The sequence below is a fragment of the Phyllostomus discolor genome, chromosome 6 (assembly GCF_004126475.2).
Source record: "Phyllostomus discolor isolate MPI-MPIP mPhyDis1 chromosome 6, mPhyDis1.pri.v3, whole genome shotgun sequence".
Lineage (NCBI taxonomy): Eukaryota > Metazoa > Chordata > Mammalia > Chiroptera > Phyllostomidae > Phyllostomus > Phyllostomus discolor.
Window position 1 is genome coordinate 35,049,393 of NC_040908.2, and position 26,262 is coordinate 35,075,654.

The 26,262-nt window shown below is 43.4% G+C and overlaps 1 protein-coding gene across 3 annotated transcripts in view; it reads left to right on the plus strand.

The window, feature by feature from the left end:
* Positions 1-26,262, plus strand: part of SPTBN1 (spectrin beta, non-erythrocytic 1) — a 189,057-nt gene that overhangs the window by 32,072 nt on the left and 130,723 nt on the right. For all 3 annotated transcript variants that reach the window (XM_028516163.2, XM_036027958.1, XM_028516162.2), the window contains exon 2: positions 22,119-22,316. In XM_028516163.2, the coding sequence (XP_028371964.1) occupies positions 22,169-22,316 (148 nt within the window). In that variant the 5' untranslated portion in view covers positions 22,119-22,168. The remainder of the gene's footprint in view (positions 1-22,118; positions 22,317-26,262) is intronic.

Sequence of the window (26,262 nt, forward strand, 5' to 3'; positions counted from 1 at the left end):
AGAATGAGGGAATGGCGTGGAGATGGGACTTCTGGGTCTGGAACTGAACCCAAATCAAGTGGCAGCAGTAGAGGTAGAGGATTGCCTCTCTGGCACGGAGCAGTGCTTGCCCCCAGCGGGGCTTTCGGTGACAGCAGAAATGTTCTACATTCACCGTGGTCATGTCACCTCCATGAGCCAGCCACAGGTGGCTTCTGAGTGCATATGGCTGGTGCACTGCAGAGCTGAATTTTAAATTTTATTTTATTCTAATTAATTTCTCTTAAATAGGCACATGTGGCTCATGGCAGCCATATTGGACAGCACAGGATAGGTGCTGAAAGTAGACTGCTTGGATTTAGAGCCGTATTTCACTAACTTTTCCTCATTGACCTTGGGCAGGTTCCTTCACCACCCTGCACCACAGTTTTCTCATCTGTAAAGTACAAAATGGAATAGTGTCAACTTCAGAGGGGTTATTTTGAGGACCAAATAAGTTAACACTTATAAAGGGCTTAGTCCTGGCACACAGAGCTGTATTTGTTTGTTAAATAATGCAATATCTATCTATCTATCTATCTATAAAATTAAGAAGTTAAAGCCAGATCCGTGTTGTATATTTACTTTCAAGAAACTCCCAATACATTAATCATCATTGCATTTTTCCTAAAACCCTTTAAATACTGTGGAGATCAGATAAGTCATTCAATAAATACTTACTGAGCCTTTACTCTGTGGCAAGTGCTGCGCTGTTGCCGGGGATAACACATCATGGGGCCTGGGAGACTTGGTTCTGATCCTGGCTCCTCATAAAGGAGGTACCTTCTAGCTGAGTTTTCTCATCTAACGTTTATGGACCTGTAAAACAGGAAGGGACTTGAGAAGTGGGGTAAATGTTCAGGTTTAGACCCAGGAACCTGGAGAAACTTTGTGCCTGCTCCTGGCCAGCCAGCTGGGACTTCAGCTTTCATCTCCTGACTATTAGCTCACGTTTCCCTTTGCACCTGTGGGCCAGGTGTGTCCTGAAGCACATACTGCCCACTTCGGAAGTCTTGATGTAAGATCACCATTAGCAAAGGATTGATCTTTCAATTCTCAGGTGATGATGATGATCATTCCCCTATATTGGGTCTTCTTTACAAAATAATGGCAATAGTAGGTAGTTTTTTTGCTTTAGTTTTTATTCCCTGCTTAACTAAATAAAATTTGGAAACCCATGTTGGTCCCTTCATTTTTTTTTGTTTAACCTTACTGGTGCATGAAATTGAAAAGTCTGTGCTGGATGGTAGCACTCCATTTGGTTGTATAAACCTTTAAAAAGTGGTATGAGCCCTAACATTTATGAAGTACTATAATTTCGAACCGTAATTGATTTGACAAGAAATGGACCTAATGAAGGAAGGTGACTGGCTGGTTGTCTGTTGATTTGCTTTCAGCACTTGGTGAAAAGTGGAGGGAGGGGAAGAGAATCTGCCAGTTTGCTTTACATATGAAAAATATTAAAATGTCAGCAGGGCCCAGCCACTGACATAAGAAACATTGTTTAACGTTAAGTCTCTAAATGATGCCCTAAAAACACATTTGTAATTATCTAATTAAATTAATAAAGGCTACAGGTAATAGAAATAATATGGGAAGCATTTTCTGGCAGATAAAGCTCCAGGAACGTTCACATCTGCACATGATTATGAAGCCCCTGTTGTTACTTTGCTTTCTCCCTTCCTTAGCCCACATTTCTCACTATGAACTAATAGTACATAATAATAAAACCCTGGATGTCAGCCAGCACAGAGCTGTGGCTAACTTTCCGAGTTTGCGAAAGTTGGAAAAGCAATGCAGCTGTTAAACTGGGTACTTTCCAATGGAAGATATGTTTTCCAGATGAAAGCACAACTGGTAATTGAAATGTAATCAGTATTTTTGGCATTTTGGTATAATAATTTTTTTCACTTTTTGTTAACGTGAATTGATCATTCCTTAAGATTTGTTTTGTGCTTTTTAAAAAATGTATAGCCTATACTCAATTAAAAGTTAGGGAATGAATGAATGTTTTAGGTGGTTTTTCACTTTTTATTAAAAAAAAAGACAAGTTTCATTTGTTAGCCAAAAACATTGTAAATAACCACATAATTTTTAAGATATTTTATTGCAAGACTCATGTTCCAGGCAGTGGCAGGAAGAAAATCTAAATCCCAAATACAGTGTTCAAATGTTAGAGCTGACTAGAACCTTCTAGATCATTCAGATGGGCTACAGCCTCAGTTCAAGTGTCCTCAGGGTCAGGCTGGCTGGAGATGCCCTTAATTTTGAACAGCTGCCCTGCTCAATGAGGAACTCACGTTTTCTGTCCCCATCCACCACCCTAATGTGGTGGGAGGGTGTGTGCAGATGGTTTCATTGATATTTGGGGTTTAGGAAGTTTACTTGTTTTAAATTAGAAGGGGCTCTAGTTAATCAGTAGTTTCCAACCCTGTTAAAGACCCTGATGCTCGCCTATACCTGAGCCTAATAAAATCACAGAATCACCAGAAGTGATTATGAGGTGTGGCCAAGGCTGGGAACTACTGCCCTGGTCCAGCCCTCTGTCTTTGCAGATGAGGAAACTTGTCGCTAGTTCCCCACTGGCAGAGACTCGAACGTGGGATAATAGGGAGGGATGTCAGTCTCTTTCCAGCTCCCTGGTGACCTCCCCGGAGGCTGTGACCTACCCAAAGGTCAGGAGGCTGCAGAGAGCAGGACCTCAATGAGGAGGATGCAGCATTATCTCCCTGACCCTTTCACCCAAGTAGAAGCTGTCCTTGGTTTTCCCCCCAGAGCTACTGCATTCCTCAGTGAGAGGAATGATAAACTGCCTCAGGTACTACCCCTTCCCCCCACCCCCGCCCCCGGAGACAAATGGGTTTGTAATTAGCCAACTGGCATGGCAGCTTCCAAACCAGTTTCTGTGTATCACAAATTTGCCTTTGAATAGGTGGTCCACTTCTCCACATCTTAGAAGCCTCTTTCTCCCCTAAAAGGCAACAGCAGATACCATTTAGGCACGGTGTTTGCTATAACTCACAATTTCTAATGCTACGTGTCCATTGAGGATGACTTAAACTGATTTAGTGCTAACCGCCTGGACAGTTAAGGTATAGGTCTGTGGTATCCAGAAGGAGGGGTTGGATCTCTTGGACCAGCCCTTGTGTGTCAGAGGCTTTGTCTCAAGTGCCCTCCTTTCCTGCACACTTCTGTGGCCATTCCTCGGCGCAGAAGCTGGGTAGTGGAGGGTGGCCTCTGGGGGGTGCGACCCGGCTTGCTCAAACTGGGCACCTTTGAGGCACTCCACCTGGGGGATGACACCTCTGAGGACAGGAGAGCACAGAGAAGGGGGTCTGGGGAGGTGTGGCAGAGGAGGAGGCCAGGATGTGGAGCAACTTGTGTGCATGGAGACTTTTCCTGAGGAAAGTCTGATTGCATTTTTGGTAAGTTATTTACAGCTCCCTGAAAATTTGTGCTGCAGGTGATCATTAGCATATTTTGGGAAGTTGATAGAAAAACATTTGCCTTGTAAAACAAGTCTGGATTAAAAGGGCTTTGGCTCCTTTCCAGACCTGCCGTTTATTTTTGTAATGTGACAGCATTTGTTTCCAAATGTAAAACTCAGAGGAATGAGGTCAATTGGAGAGTTCACTCATCCCTTGCCTAGAACACACGTGGTGCTCTGAAAGGACCCCTTCACCCCACCTCCCCCTAGTGTGAGGCTACCTCTGTGACTGATAGGGACACCAGTGATTTTCTGCTTTCTGGCCCAGAAGGCCTCACCCTTGCGATCATCAGGAGCCAGTTACAAGGACCTAAGGAATGCAGACCAAACTGGGCAGCTGGCCTCGGTTTAGCACTTTGGGATGATCAGGCTGATACACTGGTTTGACTTGACCTGCCCACCTGCTCCCCTGTGAGGCGTTGGTTTACATCAGAGAACGCTGCTCCTGACGTCGCCGTCTATTTGTGCAGCAGAGGCGCAGCAGAGATGGAAGACACCTCCTGCCGTGTAGAAGAAGAGAAATAAATACCCACTTCAGAGAATGCATTTCAAGGCTGGGCTGCAGTAAGCCTGGGCGACAGCTCCCTGCCTGCTTGTCCTGCAAGGTTCTGTACATGGAGGAAGATGAACGGACTCGGCCTGGAGTCAGACAGAGTTGTGTTAATAAAAAACCGCTCTCAATGCAAAACCAAGGGCAAACTCTGGCTTTGCAGGTTTTTCATTTTTCCCAGTTCTAGAAGGTACACTCAAAGTAGGGGGCGGGGCTCCTCACCCTTCATTGGTAAAGTCTGTTGAGGTGGTTGGCAGGAACGCTGTGGAGCTTTTCAAGGAGTTTTCTGGAGGGTGTGAGTGGTGAGCAGCCTGGCTGAAGAGGGCTGGTGCTCGCTGGCTTTGTCCTCAGTAAGAGTCAAGGGGGAGCTCTGTACAGACTCCTGAGCCGACACAGCGCCCGCTCACCTCCGGGGGAGTGCACTTGACACCGCCGCCTTGCTCCCTCTGTGGTCAGGAGGAAAGGAGAGAGCTGGCAGCCCCTGCCTGTGTGGCTGGCGCCCCTCTGGCACAGCAGTCACTCTGGATTTTGTGCTACTAGGAGGGGTTTCAACAGCGAGGTACATTCGTAGTCTTCTCTTCTGGTCAGCGATCTCTAATTGTAAAAAAAAAAAAAAAAAAAAAAATCCAGTGCTGTGTGGAGTTCATTCTAGTAGCTTATTAATTAAAAAAAAAAAAAGACACTCTTGGATTCTGGCCATCCAGTCTCACTTGCACCCCAGACTGGAATCTCCATGCTCATGTATTACACTCAGTTCCTTTGCATACACCATTTGGAGAGACGAGACTGATTTCAGGGGAGCCCTGGAGAAGCTAGTGGCTGCCTTCCTGTTCTCAGAAGACTAGGCTCAGTGTGAGGGGTCTCTTTGCTCTCTTGGTTCCTGCTGTTGCAGTCAGAGCAAACAAAGGAGACCAGCCCCTCCCTGTCATCCCCCTGCAGGCCCAGTGTGAGGCAAAATGGTTTTAGAGAAATCTGACGTGGGCCGCCTCCTCCGTGGGCCGCCTCCTCCTTCTTTCCCTCGAGGATCTGAGGGATTGAGTAGAATTTAAAAGCATCCAAGGCTGTGATGTGAGGCAAGAAATTGTCACAAGCATGCAATGACCATCCTTGTAGGTTGCTATTTTGATTCATGTTGTCATCACTGGTTGCATAAACAGGTCTTTTTTTCCTCGTCTTTGAACGCACCAACTTTTTTTGAACAACATGGCAATATAAAAAACATGCCCACCACCAAAAAGCAAAACCCATCAGCTAATGGCTGAGAAACTACTAAGTGCTTAACTCGTCATTGTCCCGTTGCTGAGTGTGGGCTCAATGCATGGCTTTCACATCCTTCCCTGATGCTTACCTGTGTCACTTTACTGTTTGCAGAATGTTGGGTGCTGTCCTGATCTGCCTCTAATAAACGGTGAGATGAGGGCACTGCGGGGAACTGTGTCTAAACCAGCCGTTTAGCAAGACAGATGGCCCCAGCTGGGCGGTGCCTTAGTTATTAGATTTGGTTTGTCACCGACTTTTCTTTTGAATGTCCCTATCATTACGTCAGGAATAGCTGCAAAATGACTGATGCTAGTAGGTATGCGTTGACTTCCAAGTGTACCAGGTGGGGGACGGATGAATCTGGACCCTCCATTAGAGCGACAGTCTCGTCAGGTCAGGAGAACCTCCGGGAAATTTCTTAGGGAAGGTACTCGGAACGCAACCCCCCAGAGTGAAGAAACAAAACAGGGTTTTCATTTAAGCAGTGTAAGCAAAGGATGTGTGAAGTAGAGGCTGTTTTATCTTCTTTCTGACTTTCTTAAAAAAAAAATCCACTCTTTTTGCATTTCCACACCTATTTAAGTCACAGGAATGGATCCACCTTTTGTAAAGGACAAAATCCCAGACTCGGTAATATGCCCTGGGAGACAGTGTCACACCAGCCTAGACAGTATTTTCTAATTAAAAGGGTTTTTTATAAATGTTTTACTTGGTACCTTATATTTTGAAAAGTGTACAGTTGCCTAATAATTGTTTTGATACATGTTTCCATCAAACTGTAAAAGCTGCTTTCAAAACTTTTTGCCCATTTTTTTAGTGGGGCTATGAAACCCAGTGAAAATGTTCATACATATTTGCAGAAGAATACTTGTGTTTTAAAGGGAATGCAAATATTTTAATATGAAAACACCCCAGCAAAGAAAAGTTATGATTAAAGTAATAGAGATTTGGTGACAAATAGGAATGGAAAAGCTATTCTTTTGAAACACCCTCTGAGCCCCATCGAAGAGAGAGTATCATGCATGCCTGGGGGACCAGGTTTTGAGTCCTGTAGTAAGTAGTACTACACTGTGCTGATCTCAAGAATGGTAAACACTTTGCGGTTAACTGAGTCATAGAGGCCTGTTGGAAAGGATCTTAGAATTCCTGTAGCCCAGCTTCCTCCACAGTCCTTGGTCTCCTTTGAGGCTGCCCTGTCAAATGGTACTCCCCGCCCTGCAGAAATCTCTGGCAGTACGGTGAACTCCCTGCTGTGGTCAGCCCTCTGCATTTTTGGAGAGCTCTGGTTGTTAGAAAGCTCCCATCTAACCCTGAGTCTCTCTGAATTTGTTGATCCCTGCCTGCCAAGGAGTCTGTGCCAGAGCCCACATGAGAACCCCTGAGGCTACTTGAAGATTGTTGCTGAGTGTCCCTTTAATACTTTTCCCTCTGTGGGGTCCTGGCTGCTGAGCTGGAAATCCCAGGGGTCTTACAGACTGGCTGCCCTCTTCTGGACACTCTTGGGTTGGCCATCACCCTGGCATTTTCTAACATGGAAGCTGTCTAGGACTAAACTACCTGCTGCTGGTGCTTCCTCTGGAGCTTACCACATTTTCTTTGGACCCCTGTCCGTTTTCACCTTCTTCAGCCTTGGGTGGTTTTAAAATCTACAAGCACGACCATACGGGTTCTTGAACAGTTTTGACTTTTGGTCCAGGGCCCTCTGCTGTATGAAGTTGACTTTCTGAGGAAGTGAGGATGGTCCTGGGGAGGCCTGGGGCCTGCCTCACCACCCTTTCCTCTCCCACTTAAGCGCCAGTTTGTGAGTATGGCTGTTCAGCCAGCAAGGACCATTTGACCTGGGAAATGAGCCTCTGTGATGTAGAAATTTGAAGTTGCCATCTGAAGTTTTTCCTTTGCTCAGTGAAGGACGTTCAACATTCTAGTGTGGTAAATATAGTTAAAAAATAAAATGTAGATAATTCTCGATCATTTAGGGTTTATTTCAATTTTTGTTTGTTTTTAACTACAGCTTTCATTGAACAAATTTACTACTGAATAAACTGGAATTTTTTTCTTCTTAATATAGCAGATTTAGTAGGGAAAGTGTTTATAATACCCTTGAAAGATGAGACATTTTAAAAACATAAGCTCTATTAATTAAACATTTATTTATTGTCTACTGTATGCTGGGCATCATGTCTCAGGATACAATGATTAAAGAAAGAGAGAAATGCCTAATAATTCATGAAGAATGTCGTATATAAGGTGAGATAGCCATTTAACAGATAATCACACAGGTGATTACTTAAAACTGTTGATACTCTCCCTGAAGGGAAGAGACCAACAAGAGCATATAAACAGCCAGCCCTGGGCTGAGCTGGCGGCTTCAGAAAAATTAACGAGAGAAAGGCTGGCCTGGTTCTCATTTATCTGTTCCAGTCTTTCTTAAAATATTTTATTCATTTTTAGAGAAAGGGGAAGGGAGGGAGAGGGAGAGAAACATTGATGTGTGAGAGAATCATCAATGGGTTGCCTCTCACACACCCTGTGACCTGGCCCACAACTCAGGTGTGTGCCCTGACTGGGAATCAAACTGGTGACCTTTCAGTTTGTAGGACAACACACAACCCGCTGAGCCACGCCAGTCAGGGCTGTTGTTCCAATCTGTAAAATCACAGGCTATTGAGAGATTGCACCTCCACCACTAATGAGATTTAGAAAGCCTTCCTTGATTACAGGATCCTTTTTGGGTTGGATTTGGCACTAAATGTCACAAAGACAGCATTAGAGTCCATGCTGACACCACTAAAGTATCCTGCCACCACTGCAGTGCCCTTCCCCGATTGTCTCTCTACACAGAGTCATGGAAGGCTAACAGGATTTATTTCTCTCCAGTTCTCTAAATTGCCCTACCATCCTGTTCCTTCTTCACCATGTTGCAGAGTTTGACCAAAAAGAAGAAAAGAAGTAACTTCTTTGAAAGCACTTGGAGGCAGGAAAACAAAATGCATAGATATTTTGGGAAGCAGAAAATGGGTTTATTAATAACATTTCAAGGAGATGAAAGTACAGTCTTCATTTTGGTCAGGCAAGAAGTTCAAAGGTACATTTTCCAAAGTCACCTCACCAGGGAGCTTTGAAAGAATTCAGAGCGGTGTGGATGTTCTAGTTCTTCTTGTCCTGTGTAGCCTCTTTCCCCCTGTTTGGAGAACGCGGAAAGTTGCTGGTTTTCTTTGCCCTTGAACCTGATTGAGGACTTCACCAGCTAAGACCTGTTTTCATTTGGAAGTAATTAGAGCAGCGGAGTGGGAGCCAAGCAAATCTTAGTTGCAGGCGCACGCCCCGTCGAGGTGGACAGGCCACGCTTGCTCCTGCCTGCCTGAGAGTCTGGCGGAGCGTTGGGTTGGGGCCTGTGGTGGGTCTGCTTGCGCCACCTATGGTGCGTGCTTGCGTCACCTGTGCTGCGTGCATGCTCTTGGTTATGTATCAGAGAGATCCTCCAGCAGTATTTTAAACATGGCTTATTTTGCTTCTATATCAGTGTTTAAACACAGGTTGGAGTAAAAGTAGGTTTGCAATCATTTGTATGGAAAATAACATAATAATTAGTAACATAAGAATAAACTATGTGTTTCATGTAATCACAACAGTAAACCTGCTTTTGCCCCCCCCTTGTATTATGGAAAGCCAGAGTGAATCCCCACATTTATTTACTTGAGCTGACCTTTGTTTACCAAGCTTGATATCCAGCACGGTTGGAATCAGGCTTTTAAACAGTGATGTGCAGCATTCAAATGGATTCCAGTTGACACATTGTTAAATTGTGTTTAAAACTTTTTCTCCAAATTAATCGTGTTTATACAAATTTTAGTGATAGAGGTTTGATTGTGTTAAAATGGTAATTGTTTGAATAGTTTTTCTGGGATTGACCTCACTTTCATTCAGGTACCATAGGCTAACCTTGACTCATTTTGTTTGTTTGAAAGGTCACAGATTTCTAAGTAAGTCTGGGAAACAGTTGTCAGGCATGCAGAGGAGGAAGGCTCACTGCTGAACTGTTAACCCAAGCAACTGGAGTTGTTTAAACTGCCCTGTGAAAAAATTTAATAGTATTTACATCTTCAGAAATTTGAATATTATTAAAGATGCCTAGGATTTAGGTTATTTTGCAAAGGGGAGTAATTCTTAAAATATTACATATTAAGGTAAGTATGTTTATTTATCTCCAATGATACTATGAAATTAGTAATTGCTCCATTCCTGTCCAAATATAACCTGGCTTATTTGCAACAACTGAAAATAAATTTCTTATAACAGTTCATCCTTGGCTAAATGGAACTGAGTGAAGAGAAGGTGGCTCCTTATATAACCATGGGAATTTTACTGGGGTCCAGGATACATATTATTGAGGCAGAAAGAAGCATTGTGTTTCAGAGTTAGATTGCTCTGGAGTGACAATGCTCCTACCACCTACCACTTTATTTCACACTTGTTTTTGAGAAGCTGCTATGCCTGGAGCGTGGGGCTGACGATACGAAGATGAACAGAACGGAGAAGATCCTGGTTCTCATGGAGCTTAACTTAATGGGTGTGTGGGCCTCATTCATCATTTCATAAGCATTACTTTTCATTATAGCTTTTTCTTTTTTAAATTATACTTTATTGATTATGCTATTAAAGTTTTCCTGATTTTACTCCTCTCTCCCCTTCCACCAAGCACCCTCCATTCCCTCAGCCAATCCCCCCACCACTGTTCATGTCCATGGGTCGTTCGTATAAGTTCTTTGGCTGCTCCATTTCCTGTACTGCACTTTACATACCGAAGGCTATTCTGTAACTACCTATTTGTGCTTCTTAGTCCCCTTATCTCTTCACCCATTCTCCCATGCCACCTCCCACCTGTCATCCATTAAAATGCTCGCTGTATCCATGATTCTGTCTCTGCTGTTCTTGTTTGCTTAGTTTGATTTTAGATTCAATTGTTGATAGATATGTATTTTATTGCCATTTTATTGTTTTGATAGTTTTCTGAATTTTATAGTTTTGATCTTTTTCTGAAATAAGTACCTTTAACATTTCATGTAATAATGATTTGGTTATGGTGAATTCCTTAATTTTTTTCTTGTCTGGGAAGCTGTTTATTTGCTTCGATTCTAAATGATAGCTTTGCTGGGTAATGTAGGTCCCTCCTTTCCAGGACTTTGAATATTTCTTGCCAATCCCTTCTAGCCTGCAAAGTTTCTTTTGAGAAATCAGCTGACGGTCTTATGGGAACTCCCCTATAGATAACTAACTGCTATTCTCTTGATGCTTTTAAGATTCCCTTTTTATGTTTAACCTTTGGCATTTTGATTATGATGTGTCTTGGAGTGGGCCTCTTTGCATCCATCTTGTTTGGGACTCTCTGTGCTTCCTGGACTTGCATGTCTGTTTCCTTCACCAAATTAGCAAAGTTTTCTTTCATTATTTTTTTCAAATAGAGTTCTAATTTCTTGCTTTTTCTCTTCTTCTTCTGGCACCCTTATGATGTGGAATGTTGGACCTCTTGAAGTTGTCCCAGAGGCTGCTTACACTAACCTCATATTTGGGGATTATTTTTTCTTGTTCTGATTGGTTATGTTTTGCTTCCTTAGGTTCCAAATCATTAATTTGATTCTGGGCTTTATCCATTCTACTGTTGTTTCCCTATAAATTGTTCCTTACTTCAATTAGTGTATCCTTCGTTTCTGACTGGATCTTTTTTATGCTGTTGAGGTCCTCACCAAGTTCCTTGAGCATCCTTATAACCAGTGCTTTGAACTGTGCATCTGATAGATTGCTTATCTCCATTTTGTTTAGTTCTTTTTCTGGGGTTTTGATCTGTTCTTTCATTTGGGCCATGTTTCTTTGTCTCCTTGTTTTGGCAGCCTCCCTGTGTTTGTTTCTATGTACTAGGTGAGTTCCTGTGACTCCGTGTGTTGGTAGTGTGGCCTAATGTAGTAGGTGTCCGGTAGGGTCCAGTGGCACAGCCTCCCCTATCACCCAAGTTGGGTACTCAAGGTATGCTCTTTGTGTGGTCTGAGTACATCCTCTTGTAGTTGAACCTTGGTTGCTATTGGAAGATCAATGGGAGGGATTCACCCAGGCCAGTCAGCTTCAAGGATTGGTTATACCACTGACTGCCAACCTCTGCCCTCCATGGAGGATCAGGGCAGGGTATAGGGGCAGGGTAGTGGTGCTCCTGTGTAGTTTGTAGCTGTTCACTGGGTGTGCTGGCCCTGGGGTTTCCTGGATGGTGCATGCCAAGGTCAGCCCCTATCTGTGTTTTGCCTGGGGCCACCCTGCCTGAGTTATAAAGCAATCTGAGATGGCTGCTATTTGTGCTGGGCTAGGAGATTCCCAGGCAAAGCCAAGCTGTGAATCTAGGCTGGCTGCTGCTAGTGCTGTGCCTGGGGCTCACTGAGGCCAGCTGTTGCTTTGATTGCTTTGAGAGGATTTAGGAAGCTGTGCAGCAGGAGCCAAGACCAGCCATTCATATGGAAAAGCAGCTTGGGTAGGTCTGTAAATTGGGTGGGGCAGAGTCCCTGGGGATCTCCAAGGCCTGTCAGTGTTAGCCAGGTCGATGGAGTTTCAGATATGACTCCAGCTTGCTGGCTGTGAGGGGAGGAGGGTTTAGAACAGGGACTGTGGCCTCTCCTTGCCTTGATGCTAGACACTTCAGTTCCCCGCTTTGTGACACTGGTGCCTTTCAAGCTGCTATCCCAGTGCTGGAACTCAGAGGGAGGGAGTGTGAGCAGGCTAGTCCATGTGTGGGTTCTTTAAGAGGAACTGCTTGGGTCTCCAGAAGTTTCTTCCACTGATTCAGGCCCTGCTTGTTTTTACAGCCAGAAGTTGTGGGGACTCATGATCCTGGCACTGGAAACCTGGGCTGGGGGGGGGACCTGGTATGAGGCTGGGACGCCTCACCCTGTAGATACCGCTCCTGAATTTTTATCCTCCATATGTGGGTGAAGGACCAGCCCATTCAGTTTCTGCGTCCCTCCTACCAATCTGGATGGATATGTTTCTTTAATTCTGTAGTTGTCAGACTTCTATTCAACTTGATTTTTGATAGTTCTGAATGTTGGTTGTTCTATACTTTAGTTGTAGTTTTGATGTGGTTATATGAAGAGGTGAGCCATGTTTGCTTATGCTGCCATCTTCACTGGAAGTCACAATTTTTTTTTTTATTTGATCATTATTCAGGTAGTTGAGATACACACTTTTACTTGTAGGTATGCAGAGAATTTAGGCACTGGGATGCTCTAGAAGTAAAAGTTAGCTTCCAAATAGAAAACACATCACTGCTCCTCTGTTTTATAGACACACACAATAATGATTTATGCTATGCAATTTTACAAAAAATAAGGCAGTGAAATGCCAAAGTCACTGAAAATTTGGGATTGGCATTTTAGTAGCAGTACCAGTAGAACTATATTGTAAAGTAATTTTAAACTATCAGGAAGTAAGGGTAAAACCAAAATGGTTATATATAGTGGCTCAGAAACCCCACATTGACCATAGGATCATGGTGTCAATATGATCCTGAATTGAGTTAATAATTTCACGTTTAATTTCTTCTCCCTCTAAGGAGAACAAAAACACAGATGGCCTTTAACTAACAGGTAATCAATGAAGATAGCCATATACTTAGAAATACTTTAAAATTTTTTTTGTTTGATTCAAGGTAGGTGATTTTGAGACTTACAGATAGGCATTGGAAAAACTTATCTTTCTCTCAAAATTAGTTCTCAAGTAAACCTAGTATTACAATATTTTAGGGCTTGCAGATTTATGTTTAGAATCTAGATTTTATCATGCAGGTTGGGAAAAGAAAAAAGATGGTTATAAAAATTAATGTACAGCCTTGGCTGGTGTGGCTCAGGGATTTGAGTGCTGACGTGTGAATCAAAGAGGCATTGGTTTGATTCTCAGTCAGGGCACATACCTGGGTTGCAGGCCAGGTCCCCAGTAGGGGGTGCACAAGAGGCAAGCACACACTGATACCTCCCTCCCTCTCTTTCTCCTTTGCTCCCCTTCTAAAAATAAATAGATAAAATCTTTAATTTTTTTTAAATGTACAAATAGTAAATGAGGATAAATATATGTGCAGAATATTAAGAATTTTTATTTAAGGCACTAAACTACTAGTAAATCTGTTTATAATTTTACCGTTCTTGGTGCACTTTACTCTGTAAAATAGAGGAAGTTCAGGGAGATGCCATGTTGTTCCCCCTGCATTATACTCTTTCATGTTGTAGAAATGTACTCTTGGTTACACTGTGTAATAAAAGTTCCTAAGCCGTAGAGATGGGTTCTTTTTAACAGGTTGTTTTAAAATAAGATGAATTAGGTCCAGTATATTTTTCTCTAGTGAAATCTTTAAAAATTTTGCTTCTCCAAACAGTAGAGCCTGGTGTAACCCACCCATGTTAGAAAATAAAATTTGTCCCTACAGCTTTGTTCATGAAACTAGAACCAGCCTTCCAGTGGCATCTTTCTTCTGTGTAGGAAGGAGATTATATCTGAGTATTAGGAATGAAACTGTCTTTGTTTATTTGGGATGCTATAAGAAAAAAGATCTACTTTCTGACTTATTTATGAACCTTGAGTCCTTTAGATATTTTTCCTGATGTGGACCACTATTAAAGTTTTGTGCCTCAAAATGTAGGCTAAGCTGTTCATTTAAAGCATGGACTTTGCAGTCCTACACATTGGTTAAAATCCTCTTGGCTTCCTCATTTTTGTGCTGTGTCACCACTGAAAGCCTTGGTTTATTCATATGTAAAGTAAGGCCAAATATAGTATCTACATCAGAGGTTGCTGGGGAGGACCAAGTGAGAAAGCAAGTAAAGCACCTTGCCTACATACAGTAAGCCAGCAAGAAATGTAAGTTATTTATAACAGCATTAGAGTTTTCTTAGTTAGACTCATCAGCGCTCTGCATTTTAAAGACCACATTGAGTTCTTATGGTTCTGGGTTCAGGGTGATGAAGATATTATGGATGTTGGGCTCAGTGGTATGACTTGGTTCAGTTTAATTCTTAGGTAGGCCCCAGTGTCCATGTTTTATTAAGATAGAAGACAAAATAAGCTGGTTGAAACCTCAACTATGTCAGTAAATCCTAATAAATGTAAATGGGTTATATTTGCTAACTAAATGACAGAGACTCTTGGATTGAATTTGAAAAATAAGAGACATACCTAAAACAAAATGACTCAAAGATGAAATAACAGAAAAAATGTTATTTTTGATGAAATAATGGAAAAGAATGTACTAGGCAAATATTACTATCAATAAAAGTAGAATTAATGTGTGAAGAAGGAGAAAATAGAGTATTTAAAAATGTTAACAACCTACTAAGAAGATAAAATAATTATGATTTTGTTTATGTCCAGGAAATTATAAGAAAAACCTGATGAAGTCATGATCATGGTGGGAGATTTTAACATATTCTGTCCCTGCTAAATAAAACATAACAAAAGTTAGTATAGAGTATTTGAAGACCATCTTTGTTAAGGAGGTTTAATTATTAAGTATCTGCATGCCCTTCCCTCCCAAAATGGTCTGAGCTGTGAATTTTGGTTAGTGTGTATAGCTGCGTCATCCTTTTTTACAGTCGATTGTTCCTATAAAACTGCAAGTCTGTGGATAATTTTCAAAGTGAATGGTACTGTTAAACAACAACCCTTGAAGCCAAAAGTTTTTTCTGAAGGAGAGGGTTTATTGAGCCATTTGCTAGCCAGAGAGAGGGCCGGGTCCTGGGGCGGGCAGCCCGAACCACCGGCAGCAGGGCTGGATGGAGAGGACTGGCATGTCTGCTGTCCTGGGATCGATGGGCCCTTTGTAGGAGTTTGGGGAAGAAACATGGACATTGTTTGGAAAGAATTTACCTTGGCTATAGGTGGTGAGGGGCTGGGAGAAGGTGAAGCGGGGCTAGCTCTGGCATCAGTGTATAGTTTGTAAGGAAGAGGTGTTTGCTACTTTTGGATTGTTTTTGGGAAATAGGAAAGTTCCTGTGGAGGCATCTGGTAGTCAGCTGTTCTCTAGATAAGAGCAGAAATAGTCATGCCGTGGTGTTTGTGAGCAGAGGACTTGGTGTGTTTTAGGATGGTATCTTGGGCCTTCATGTGGAGCTAGCTCCACGAACCTGAGTAACAGGTTAGCCGAGTTCAGTCATCACTGGGGTTCTACACGGGGTTTCTCACAGACAGTCCTCTTTATGGGCTGTTTTATACGTGCTGCAGGTGGTGCAGGGGGCACACTGCAAGCTGGGTGTACCGCTCCTGCTCCCTGGGAATGTATGTTCGGGAGGGTTGCGGCAGAACTCTAACAGGCATCTTTCTGGAAATTCTCAGGCTCACAATTTAGTCCCTTAAAGTCCCTGATCGGACTTCTTTTGTCTTGCATTGCACACCAGCCGTCCCGTGTATGCTTTCCCAAGTTTTTTTATGAGTAAAGTGGGAAGGTTTTGAGTGTTTACAGGACATTGGGGTCTGTGATTTCTGCCAAAGTAATTGTTAGCATATGGTTTTCCTTCTTAAGAAAGAATTGGCAAATGTTAGTCACCTTTGTTATTTTTATTTAATTTATTTGAGCCTTTAATTAAGATTGGGTATTAACAAAGTATGTGTTTGTACTTGGGTATTTGTGTTCTCTATCTGTTGCTTTAATCTCTGAAATCTGATTAGCTCAGACAAAATATAAATTCTTTCCGTGAATAAAAACTAAAGGGAGAAATTTAAATTTTAATGAGTACATGGAGAAGCACCTTATTAAATGTGCGGTCATGTTGGTTAGCAGCATCATCTGAAAATGTCACTTCCTTGAAAGCACGGTGCTCACCAGGCTGCGGAGCACGGAAGGCTGTGTGTTTTGGGCTTTGGGATGGATGGAGATGGTGCCAGACGGGCAACTAGAGTTCACATCTCACCTTCCAGCCCTCCATCTATCAGTCGTTCACCTGCCCAGCCAGCCTACAAATACATAATTAGTAAGCACTTAATGTTTCTAGGCCCCCCCCCCACTTGGAGTTGAAAGATACAAAGACAGTATGATGACACCAAGAGTCTGTATTGACAGTAAGTAAATAGAAGTTTTATAATTATAAAACAATCTTGTAATGACAGGTGAGAGGTCAGAAGTATAGACAGTGTACTCCCTCTTGCAGGGAGTACCTCTGCAGGCTAAGATTGTCTAATTTACACCAGGTGGTGAGTGGTCAGGGGTGGCTTCCTGGAGGAGAGGATGCCTCCCACAGGATTTGTGGGAAGAGTAGAGAGTTGTTCCCAGTAGGAGGGTTGGGGGTAAAACCAGGGCATGACCTTTCCTCAGGAGTTAGAGTAGCTGGGGACAGGAATAGTGAGCGTAGAACTGGCTGGAGAGCTGGGCAGGGCTCGTCGTGAAGGGAGGGTCTCATTTCTCTTCAAAGGGCTCTGACCTAATTCTGAAGGTGTAGGGACTTAACTATTCTGAAGTCATGGGCATTGGTGGGTCTTGGTCACAGGAATGAAATGATCAGAATTACATTTGAGAAAGGTCCCTCTGGTGGCAACACAGGGGAACGGAATAGAGTTTAAAACTAGCCCTTGGACGCAGATTAAGAAACTATTGCTTGAGCTAACTCAGTGGGTTTTCAGGAGGTACAAGCAAGGATGGGGCCTAAATAAGGGAGAAATGAGGGTGCCCTTCAGTGAGGGAGTGACGGGGCGGGGGATGGCTTGCAGCGAGGAGGAATCAGGAGTGTAGTGTTAGACATCCACTTGATGATCCACAGGAGACAGCTGCACTTAGCTGTCCAGGGAGCGGTAGTCAGCCCAGGGTAGGAGCCAAAGACGGGGGTGGGTAACGTCATCCAAGGAGTTTGTAGAGTAACAGAACTGGGCGGGGGAGGGAAGCTTAGACATAAACTATAAAGAACAAAAACCTGGGCATTGGTCTAATACCTGTGTGACATGGAAAATAGATTCGGGATCTCGGAAAGCAACAGAACAGATAAAGTGTTTTCTGTCTGGGCTTTGCCAGGGATTGATTTTCAGAATTTTAATCAATAAAGAGAAGAACTAATAGAATGCTCGAGTTTCTTTCTTGGTACATGCTAGGGCACATGCTAGGGCTGTAGGAACCTCTTTGCCTTGTAGGCCTAGGATAATTGTTTCCTCCTCCATTTCTGTCTTGGTTTGCCAGTTTGAAGAAATACAATTATTGTGTTATTTATTTTTAAGATTTTATTTACTTTTGGAGAGAAGGAAAGGGAGAGAGAAAGAGAGAAACATCAGTGTGTGGTTGCCTCTCACAACCCCCGCACTGGGGCCCTAGCCCGCAACCCAGGCATGTGCCCTGACTGGGAATCAAACCTGCGACCCTTTGGTTCACAGGCCGGCACTCAGTCCTCTGAGCCACACCAGCCAGGGCTGTTGTGTTCTTTTTGAAGCAGAAAATGGTAAAGCTTTTAGAATTTCTTTGTAATTTTTGGAAAATTCTAGTTCATTATGATGTAAGATTAAAGAAGAGAAATCTGGTGGAAGAGGCTTGGTGTTTTCTTTTTTTAACCCTTATACGAGGACTTGCTTACTGATTTTAGAGAGAGAGGAAGGGAGAGAGGGAGAGAAACGTTGATCTGTTGCCTCTTGTATGTGCCCTGACCAGGGACTGAACCCACAACGTAGGCATGTGTCCCGACCGGGAATCGAACCCAACCAACTGAACACTCCAACCAACTGAATCACACTGGCCAGTGCAAGGCTCGGCTTTTTTTAAAAAAATGTATTCCTTACTTTTAGCTCTGGCTGGTGTGGTTCAGTGGATTGAGTGCCAGCCTATGAACCAAAGGGTCTCTGGTTCAATTCCCAGTCAGGGCACATGCCTGGGTTGCGGGCCAGGACCCCAAATGGGGGCATGCGAGAGGCAACCACCCATTGATGTTCTCTCTCACTCTTTCTCTCTCCCTTCTCCTCTGTCTAAAAATAAATAAATGAAATCTTTTTTAAAAAAGAAACGTATTTCTTATTTTTTTAACGCACACACAAGATGAAGAGCAGCAAAGGTAAGTACGTACTTTTAACCATCTTAAAACCAATTCTCCAAAAACATGGATAATAGCCATATCACACCCAGGATGTTACTGAATGTTGTTCATTCAGGGATTATTTAATGAATTCCTGCCATGATGACCGTGTTACTGGTAGACAGAATCTGGGCCATGCCTGAGCCAGTAGAGGCAACAGGAACCCTTTTCTAGGAGAGGAGATTGGGCTGTCTCATGCCGATCTCTCACAGTCCTTAAGCTTTCCTAATGGTGGGCCCACCAGGCAGAATTCCAGGATGGCCAGTCCTCCTGGCCTCTCTCCCCCTAATCTTCGTACAGCCATTTAAGAAGTGTGGATTGCTTCCCTGGGCCTTGGGACAGACACACGGCTGATAGCAGCTTGGGAAAGACTAGCCCTTTATGGACGACCTCCTGGTGGCACTTCCGTGTGGGCTTGTAGACTGCCATCACAGCTGGCAAGCCCCTTGTTGACATGGGTTAGAAGACAGTGCTGTTCAGGGCGTACCGGCTTTTCTGGGCTCCCCGTGCCGTGTGCACGCTCACCCACCTGTGCCTGTCCTTGACTCCGACTGTCCCTTCACCCTGAGGTCACTCTGCTGTTGCTGCTCTTTTACCACTGCCCAGGTGGGGATGTGAGATGTTTTGCTTTGCCAGAGCCCTGAAAATGAAAAAATGTCTCCGATATCTAAATTCTTAAACAATCAAGTGAAGCAATCAAGTAAAAAAAAAAAAATGCCTTAGAGCATCAACAGTTCTTTTGTACACAGACTAATAAGAACTTTTGCTTCCCACTGTCCTCTTTGTTTTAAAGCACAGTGGTGTTCAGAAGACTATTAAAAAGAATTTTTAGGACAAGAATGTGCTTACTTTCTCTGAAGGACTTGTTTTTAGCTTATGGAAAGGATTCACATCTGCTTGTTGAGAAATTTGCAGAAAGCGGTTGGTGATTTGGGGGCTAACTCAGTGACAGGAAGAGATTCAGAGAGGGGGAAAGGGTTGTAGCCGCGCTTACTCAACAGTCAGATGTGGTGAAGTCCCAGCACGGGTTGGTGGTTGCTGCTCTGGAGACCAAGGTGTGGCTTGTTCTCAGTGGTCAGCAGGTGGCACCAAATAGCTGAAACGAACCTGGAGCGAAGTGGTTGCATTTCACCTTGGATTGGGTGAAATCTTCCTTTCTGTACTTTTAGGAATTTGGCATTAATAACACCTTCACATTTTCCCCTCCTAGAGATGACATTTTCCAAGGCTGAATTTTATAAAAGTCTTTGGTACTGATATAGTCAAGAAAATTAAGTATCTCCAAGTTCGAATGGCAGTATTAATTTTGGGGTCAGGGAGAGTATTAAAACTGAATGTTAAGAGCAGTTATAAGCCCACTGCATGGAATATACTTAACTGACTTAGGCTTCTGGAAATTTTTTTGTTTTTATGAAATCTTATAAATACATTGCTTATGTAGTTGTTAAAATCATTCTACTGATACATTTATGTTGTTGGGACTGATTATGTCCACCTGGTGAGATCCAGGAATTTACTCCCATCCAAAATGTTTCCGTGTGAGCGAAAATGGGTGATGGGTTAGATGTGGGGCTCAGATGTGAGGTGGACACAGTGCCTTTTCCGTAGGAATATGTAGGGCGGTGTGTGACCGTGTTCTTGGACAGCTGGTGTAAACACGGCTGATGACAAACGAGGAGGCAGTTCTGTTTGTGCTACCAACAATTATACTTTTTAAGGTGCAGTTCATTTGTTTCAGCTTCATTTATTTACTCTGGAGACCCCTCTGGGGACCCCATTGCATGGTAGAAATTGAGAAAAGCTACATTTTAAGCACAGTAAGAGAAATGTTTCTTTTCGGCATACTCGGGCTTCATTTTCTTGCATGGTAGCCTGTGTGAAGGGAAAAAATCAGCTCAAGTGATCGTTTTATGGTTGCTGGGTGGTGGCCTGGTTTTATTAGTGCACTGACTGTAGTGATTAGGTCTGCTAACTATTCTTGGAGCACAATGAATGAATGAAGCTTTCACTAAGTTAGCATCCAGGTCCAAAATCTGGTAATAAATCATTGAATCTTAAGATGGAGGACTGGGACAGGATAGATGGGACATCTTCCCACCACTAAAAGGGTGGATCTTTCTTCCTCCTCTTATTCTTAAGAGCTCATCTTTGCCTTCTAGTATGTTTTCTTTTTTGTCCTCACCTGAGAACATTTTTTTATTGCCTTTGGGTGGGAGGGGAAGAGAAGGAGAGGAAGAGGTGGGGGGGGCGAATCGAGAAATCAGTGTGACAGAAAAACATTGATTGGCTGCCTTCTCACACACGCCTTGACCGGGAATCGAACCCACGACCTTTTGGTCTGCAGAACAGACGCTCTAACCAACGGAGCCACACTGGCTGGGGCTCCTAGAATGTGTTTTCCATTCAGCACCAGGATGATCTTTTAAAAACATGCACCCAGTGGTATCAGTTATTAACTTAAAGTCCTTGTAGTGCCTTCCAGCATACTTAGGTTTCCAGAGCCTTTTGTGGTCGGGCCCCCAACCTCCAACCTCATCTCCTTGTCTGTCACCCTGCCCACCAGACCGTCTCGGAGACACTGACCTCTTCACTCCTCCAACAAGCCGTGCTGTTTCTCACCATAGGGCCTTTACATAAGCTGTTTCTTTTGCCTGGAATGCTGTTCCTTTTGACCTGTTCCTTTTTGAGATATCAGTTTAAATAAACACCTACTCAGAGGCCTTCCCTAACCATCAGATCTAAAATCTGTTCTTACTCACTGCACCATATCACTCCACGTTTATTTTCTTTTCTTTCAATTATCTTGCCTTGTCTGGGGCCTTTTGTCTGGCTTCTCCCACTAAGACATAAGCTACACTAGAGCCTGCTCCTTATCTTGTTTACTAGTCTCTCTAGCATCTGGCACAGGCTGAGCACAAAGTAAGTCCTCAGTACACTCTGGTTCAGTGACTGCAAAACAGCTGTATTGAAGGGAGAAGCTATAGTTAAAGCTAAATGTATTTTTCTTAATTCCCTGAGGGTACTGTAATAAAGTGAAGACAGCAGTGGGCCAACAGTTGAGGCCTAGGTTCTCATTTACCATTTATCCCTGTAGAGCAGAAAGGATTCCTGGGGCGTGGGCATTGGTATTGGTAGCAAGACTTTAGAACAACACAGCAGTGTAAGTAATTGCCGTCATTTTTTTCTTGAGTGTCCACTGGGCACTGGTACTGTCCTTGGTGTTGTATATTTACTGTCTCATTTAATCTCAGACACCAGTTTTCTCACGTACAGATGAGATGTTTAGATGAAATGATCTGTTCTCTTATGTAACATTTTGTGAAATTGTAGGAGAAACCAAAAGATTTTAGTTTATGGTGATATCCAATAGAAATAAATGAGTCCATTCAGAAGCTCCCAGTAGCTGTTCATCCAGCTCTGATAAAACTTTAAAACTGCAACATTTAAACTGTAGAAAGAAGGAAGAAACTCATTCTTTACTGGGCATCCATCATCTATTCAGTCCTCTCAATAACCTACAGAGTATTGTTCCTCTTTGACGGTTGGGGAAACTGAGGCTTGGAGGTGTTAAGTACCTTGGCCAAGGTCACCCATGTGTTATGAGGCAGTGGTCCAGCTACCTGTTCTTGACACGCATGAATTATTTTACCTTCTACTCACCTTTATCCCAGTAATTTATATGAGGACTCGTCACACTTTAGATGGTTAATTAGGTTTTTCCTTTCCTTTCTCACAGAACTCTAAGAAGGAGCTGATGTGGAGGAGGAGCAGCTGAGACAGTTCAAGATGACGACCACCGTAGCCACAGACTATGACAACATTGAGATCCAGCAGCAGTACAGTGACGTCAACAACCGCTGGGACGTGGACGACTGGGACAATGAGAACAGCTCCGCCAGGCTCTTCGAGCGGTCCCGCATCAAGGCCCTGGCCGGTGAGTCTCCTTCACGGCCCGCCCCCGAGGCCCAGGATGCGTTAGTGTCCTTTGAAATCATCTCCCCTGCCTCCCTTCTAAGGTCGGCTCACTGCTGCCTAACCATGCCCCCCAGGAGCAAGCTGGCCATGTTGTAGGGTGACCAGTTCCACATCGGGGGAACTCTCAATCCCTCAGGCCAAAATGATTCTGGGTAAAGCGGTTTCGTGTAGCCATTCAGAGAGAGCTGCCCCAGGGTTTTAAAAGTGTGTATATTTTTAATGCATCTTACATTTGAAAATAACGAAGCATAAATAATTCACCAGTATACTCAGTTGACCTGACCTCTTACAGTAGAGGACTTACTTTGAGTGACCCAGGTTGGTTAGTATCACATGCAAGGGTTTTAGATATAAAAAACAATAGCTTAATCTTGTGAGGGCACATTTCACGCTGTAACAGGTAAGTGTGCCATTGATTTACTAAAATTAGCAGGAACACATCCTTCTTTTGTGATTCCTCACTCCTTTGTCACTGTTGAATACCCGGAATACACTTTGACTGCGGCCCTTGTTGGGCGGGGAGTGTTCTGCCCTGAAAACCTGGAAGCGTTTCTGGCACGATGAAGACTCAGCAGTACTGAATGCTTATAAACCAAGGGTCAGGGTGGAGTTTATACAAGGCCTTGCATCTGTACTTCGAAATTTCAAATAAAATGGTGTCCCAATGAGAAAAGCAGGTTTATAATTTTTTCCTGATAGCTTTCATTATGACAAATAAACTGTAGTCATGACCTAAACAGGTAAGTTTACAGTTCACCGTGAATATAGCTCACTTTTTTGTTACCTTTACAGTATAATCTAATTATGAGACGTGTATAATTTGGACTTGTCTTGATTGTAAGCAAAACGAAACCTTAACCCAAAGTGGTTTAAATGACAAAAAGAATTTCCTGATCAAGTAGTAGACAAATTTTAAGCAAGAGTTAGTTCTGGACTCACATGGTGTGATCAGGACCTACTTTCTTTCTCCCAGTTTTCGACTTTACTTCTCTAGTGTGGATTTACTCCCAGGCCGGCTCTGGGGACCCTGTGGTCCCACAGCAGCTTCCCAGGTCCCAGATCTGTCTGTAAGAACATCCAGCAGAGAAAAAGCACCTCTGCTTCATCGGCCTGATTGACCGTGGCCTGCGTCACGTGCCTCTGTCAGAATCTCTCTCCCGCTGGAGTCAGAGCGGAGGATGTGCTGACTGACATCAGCTAATCAGGATGCACTTCTGGAGTGCTGGAGGTTTTGCAGGGTAGCAGAGGGGTCAGTCCCACACTAACAGCTTGGCCAGAAAATTCAGAATAGAACATGAAGGAGGAAGAAGAAAGAAGACTTTGGAGAGGCAGCCAACTAAATGCTATAGGGAAATCATTCAGCTGCCTTAGGATAATTTGTTTCTCGAGTGGAGTGATTTAAAGGTCTTTACTGAACTTGCCTGATTTGAGGGCATAAATGAATGATTAACCGGATAGTCCCTCTAGAATTGGAGCTTTATTTTCTAGCTTATTCATTAACATGTAAGCTTATGGAAACCATGGTCCTGGCTTGTTCTAGTGGATTATTGATTTGTACTTTAATCTGTAACCTCTTTTTCTTGAATCTTCATTTGAAGCTTTAGTCCAGGATGATATTGGTGACCAATTATCTTTGACCATGAGACATTTACTGTCTGGTCCCAGGCTACTATGTATTATCTCTGTTTTAAGGAGACTTTTACTTGCAAACAGCAGAGTAGTATCTTGCTCTTTATATCCATTCTTTTCTACAGTTCCAGAGGAGATGTGCAGCTGTCTTTAGTATTGATCAGGTATCTTTATATGTACTAGGAGATCTTTCCTTCTATGTTATCTAGGCCCCTGAACTATTATAGTTATGATAATAAATTGTAAGCACTTAATATGGTACTTACTGCATGCCAGGCACTGATCTAAATGCATTGCATATATTAGCAGTTAATCCCATAACAACCATATGAAGGAGATTATTATTTTTGTCTACAACTTGTAGATGAGGAAACTGAGGCACATTGAGGAAACTGAGAGATTAAATAGCTTGTGCAAGGTGATACTGCTGATAAATGGTTGAAGGCAGAGTGGCTCCGAAGTCTATACTCGTTTTCTATATTCACTAAAACACAAATAAATCAGAGCTCATTGGTGCAGAGTATTGGTTATGGGTGATGTGAGCATGTTAACAGTTTTTCATTTGAAGGCTCAGGAGTGCATCCTGTGATCTAGAAGAAGTCATGTAACCATGACATGTTACTGAAAAGGAAATCTGCTGCCTCTCGGTTAAACGATGTTCAAAAAATACTGCTTTCAGGGAATTCGGAAGATTATCAGGAAAACCACCTGTTTTTCACCTTACCATCTGATTTCCCAGTTCTGTGGAACAGAAAAATCTCCGAGCTGTCTGGGAACTTCATATGCTGGCAACAGGAGGAACTTAACAGTCCAGCAGTGTCTAGAACAGTGGGTCTAGAATTGAGTGGACATCAGAGTCACATGGAGGTCTTGTCACAGCATGGATTGCTGGGCTTACTGCCAGAGTCTGATTCAGTGAGTCGAGGGTGGAGCTCGATAATTCGAATTCTTTTAACATTTAATGAAATTTATTAATTTATTTATTTTAGAGTGGGGGGGCAAGGGAGGGAAAAAGAGAAAGAGAGAACATCAGTGCAAGAAAGACAACACATCAGTCCGTTGCCTCTCAAACATGCCCCGACCGGGGACCAAACTTCCAACCCAGGCATGTGGCGTGACCAGGAATCGAACCAGTGATCTTTTGCTTTGCAGAACAACACCCAAGCAACTGAGCCAGACTGGTCAGGGGGATAATTTGCATTTCTAACAGATCCCCAGGTGATGCTGAGGTGACTGGTTTGGGGAATCACATTTGAGACTGGTGTCGAGTATTGATGGTTGCCTGGTCTACTTCCCTGGGTGTCTGAGACCATTTCTTCTGCACCCAGCTAAAGTCTAGGGAGAATTAAGTCTCAAACACAACAGATTATCTAAAAGATAGACTTTAAGGTGGGATGTGTGGAAGGCTGGTACTGGATTTTGAGCAAAGGGAAGAACACCTTCCTCTCCCCTACAGAGAAGCAGTATGTCGGTAGGTTTGGCGTGCGGGAGTGCCGCTGTCAGGTTCCTGTCGCAGACACACGTTCTGAGTGGGAATCCTCAGTCAGAGCGGCAGGAATGTCCACGGCAGGTTCCCTGCCCCTCAGGTGCTCTACACATTTAGTCTTGTCTGGACTTCAGTCTGAATTCTGAGGAGATGTATAAAAGATGTTAGTGAGAATTTATCTTTCAACAGTGTGGTGCATTGTGTATTGATATGTAGCCACCACCTTGTCTTGTGTCCTTTACTCAGGGGCTTTAAATGCCCGTGTCTCTAAGGGGATGAGGTGAAGTAAGCTACTTGCTACTTCCTCTTCAGGAATTGCTTTTAACTGTGGTGCATTAAGAAATAAATTCTTGTTCCTGGCACAGAGCTCCTAAAACCCTTGGAATTTTCCTGAGTGTCTTTTGTTATTTATAAAGAGCCTCTTTTATCACACTTGGATTTGTGCTAATGAGGTGACTTAGGGTGACACTCCCCTCCCCCAACCCCAGAGCTTTAAGTGGACAGGACTGGTCACTGGAAACACCGAGTGGTTAGAAGGTGGGAATCTTCAGCTCTGCCAACCAATCTGCAGAGGAGGCAGGGCTGGAGATTGAGTTTAATCACTGATGGCCAATGATTTCATCCATCATGTCTACATAATGAAACCTCCATAAAACCCTTAAATGTGATAAGGTTTGGAGAGCTTCTGGGTTGGGGGACACATCCATGTGCTGGAAGGGTGGTGTGCCCTGGGGGGGGTGGAAGTTCTGCCCCCTACCATACCTCACCCTATGCACCTCTTCCAGTTGGC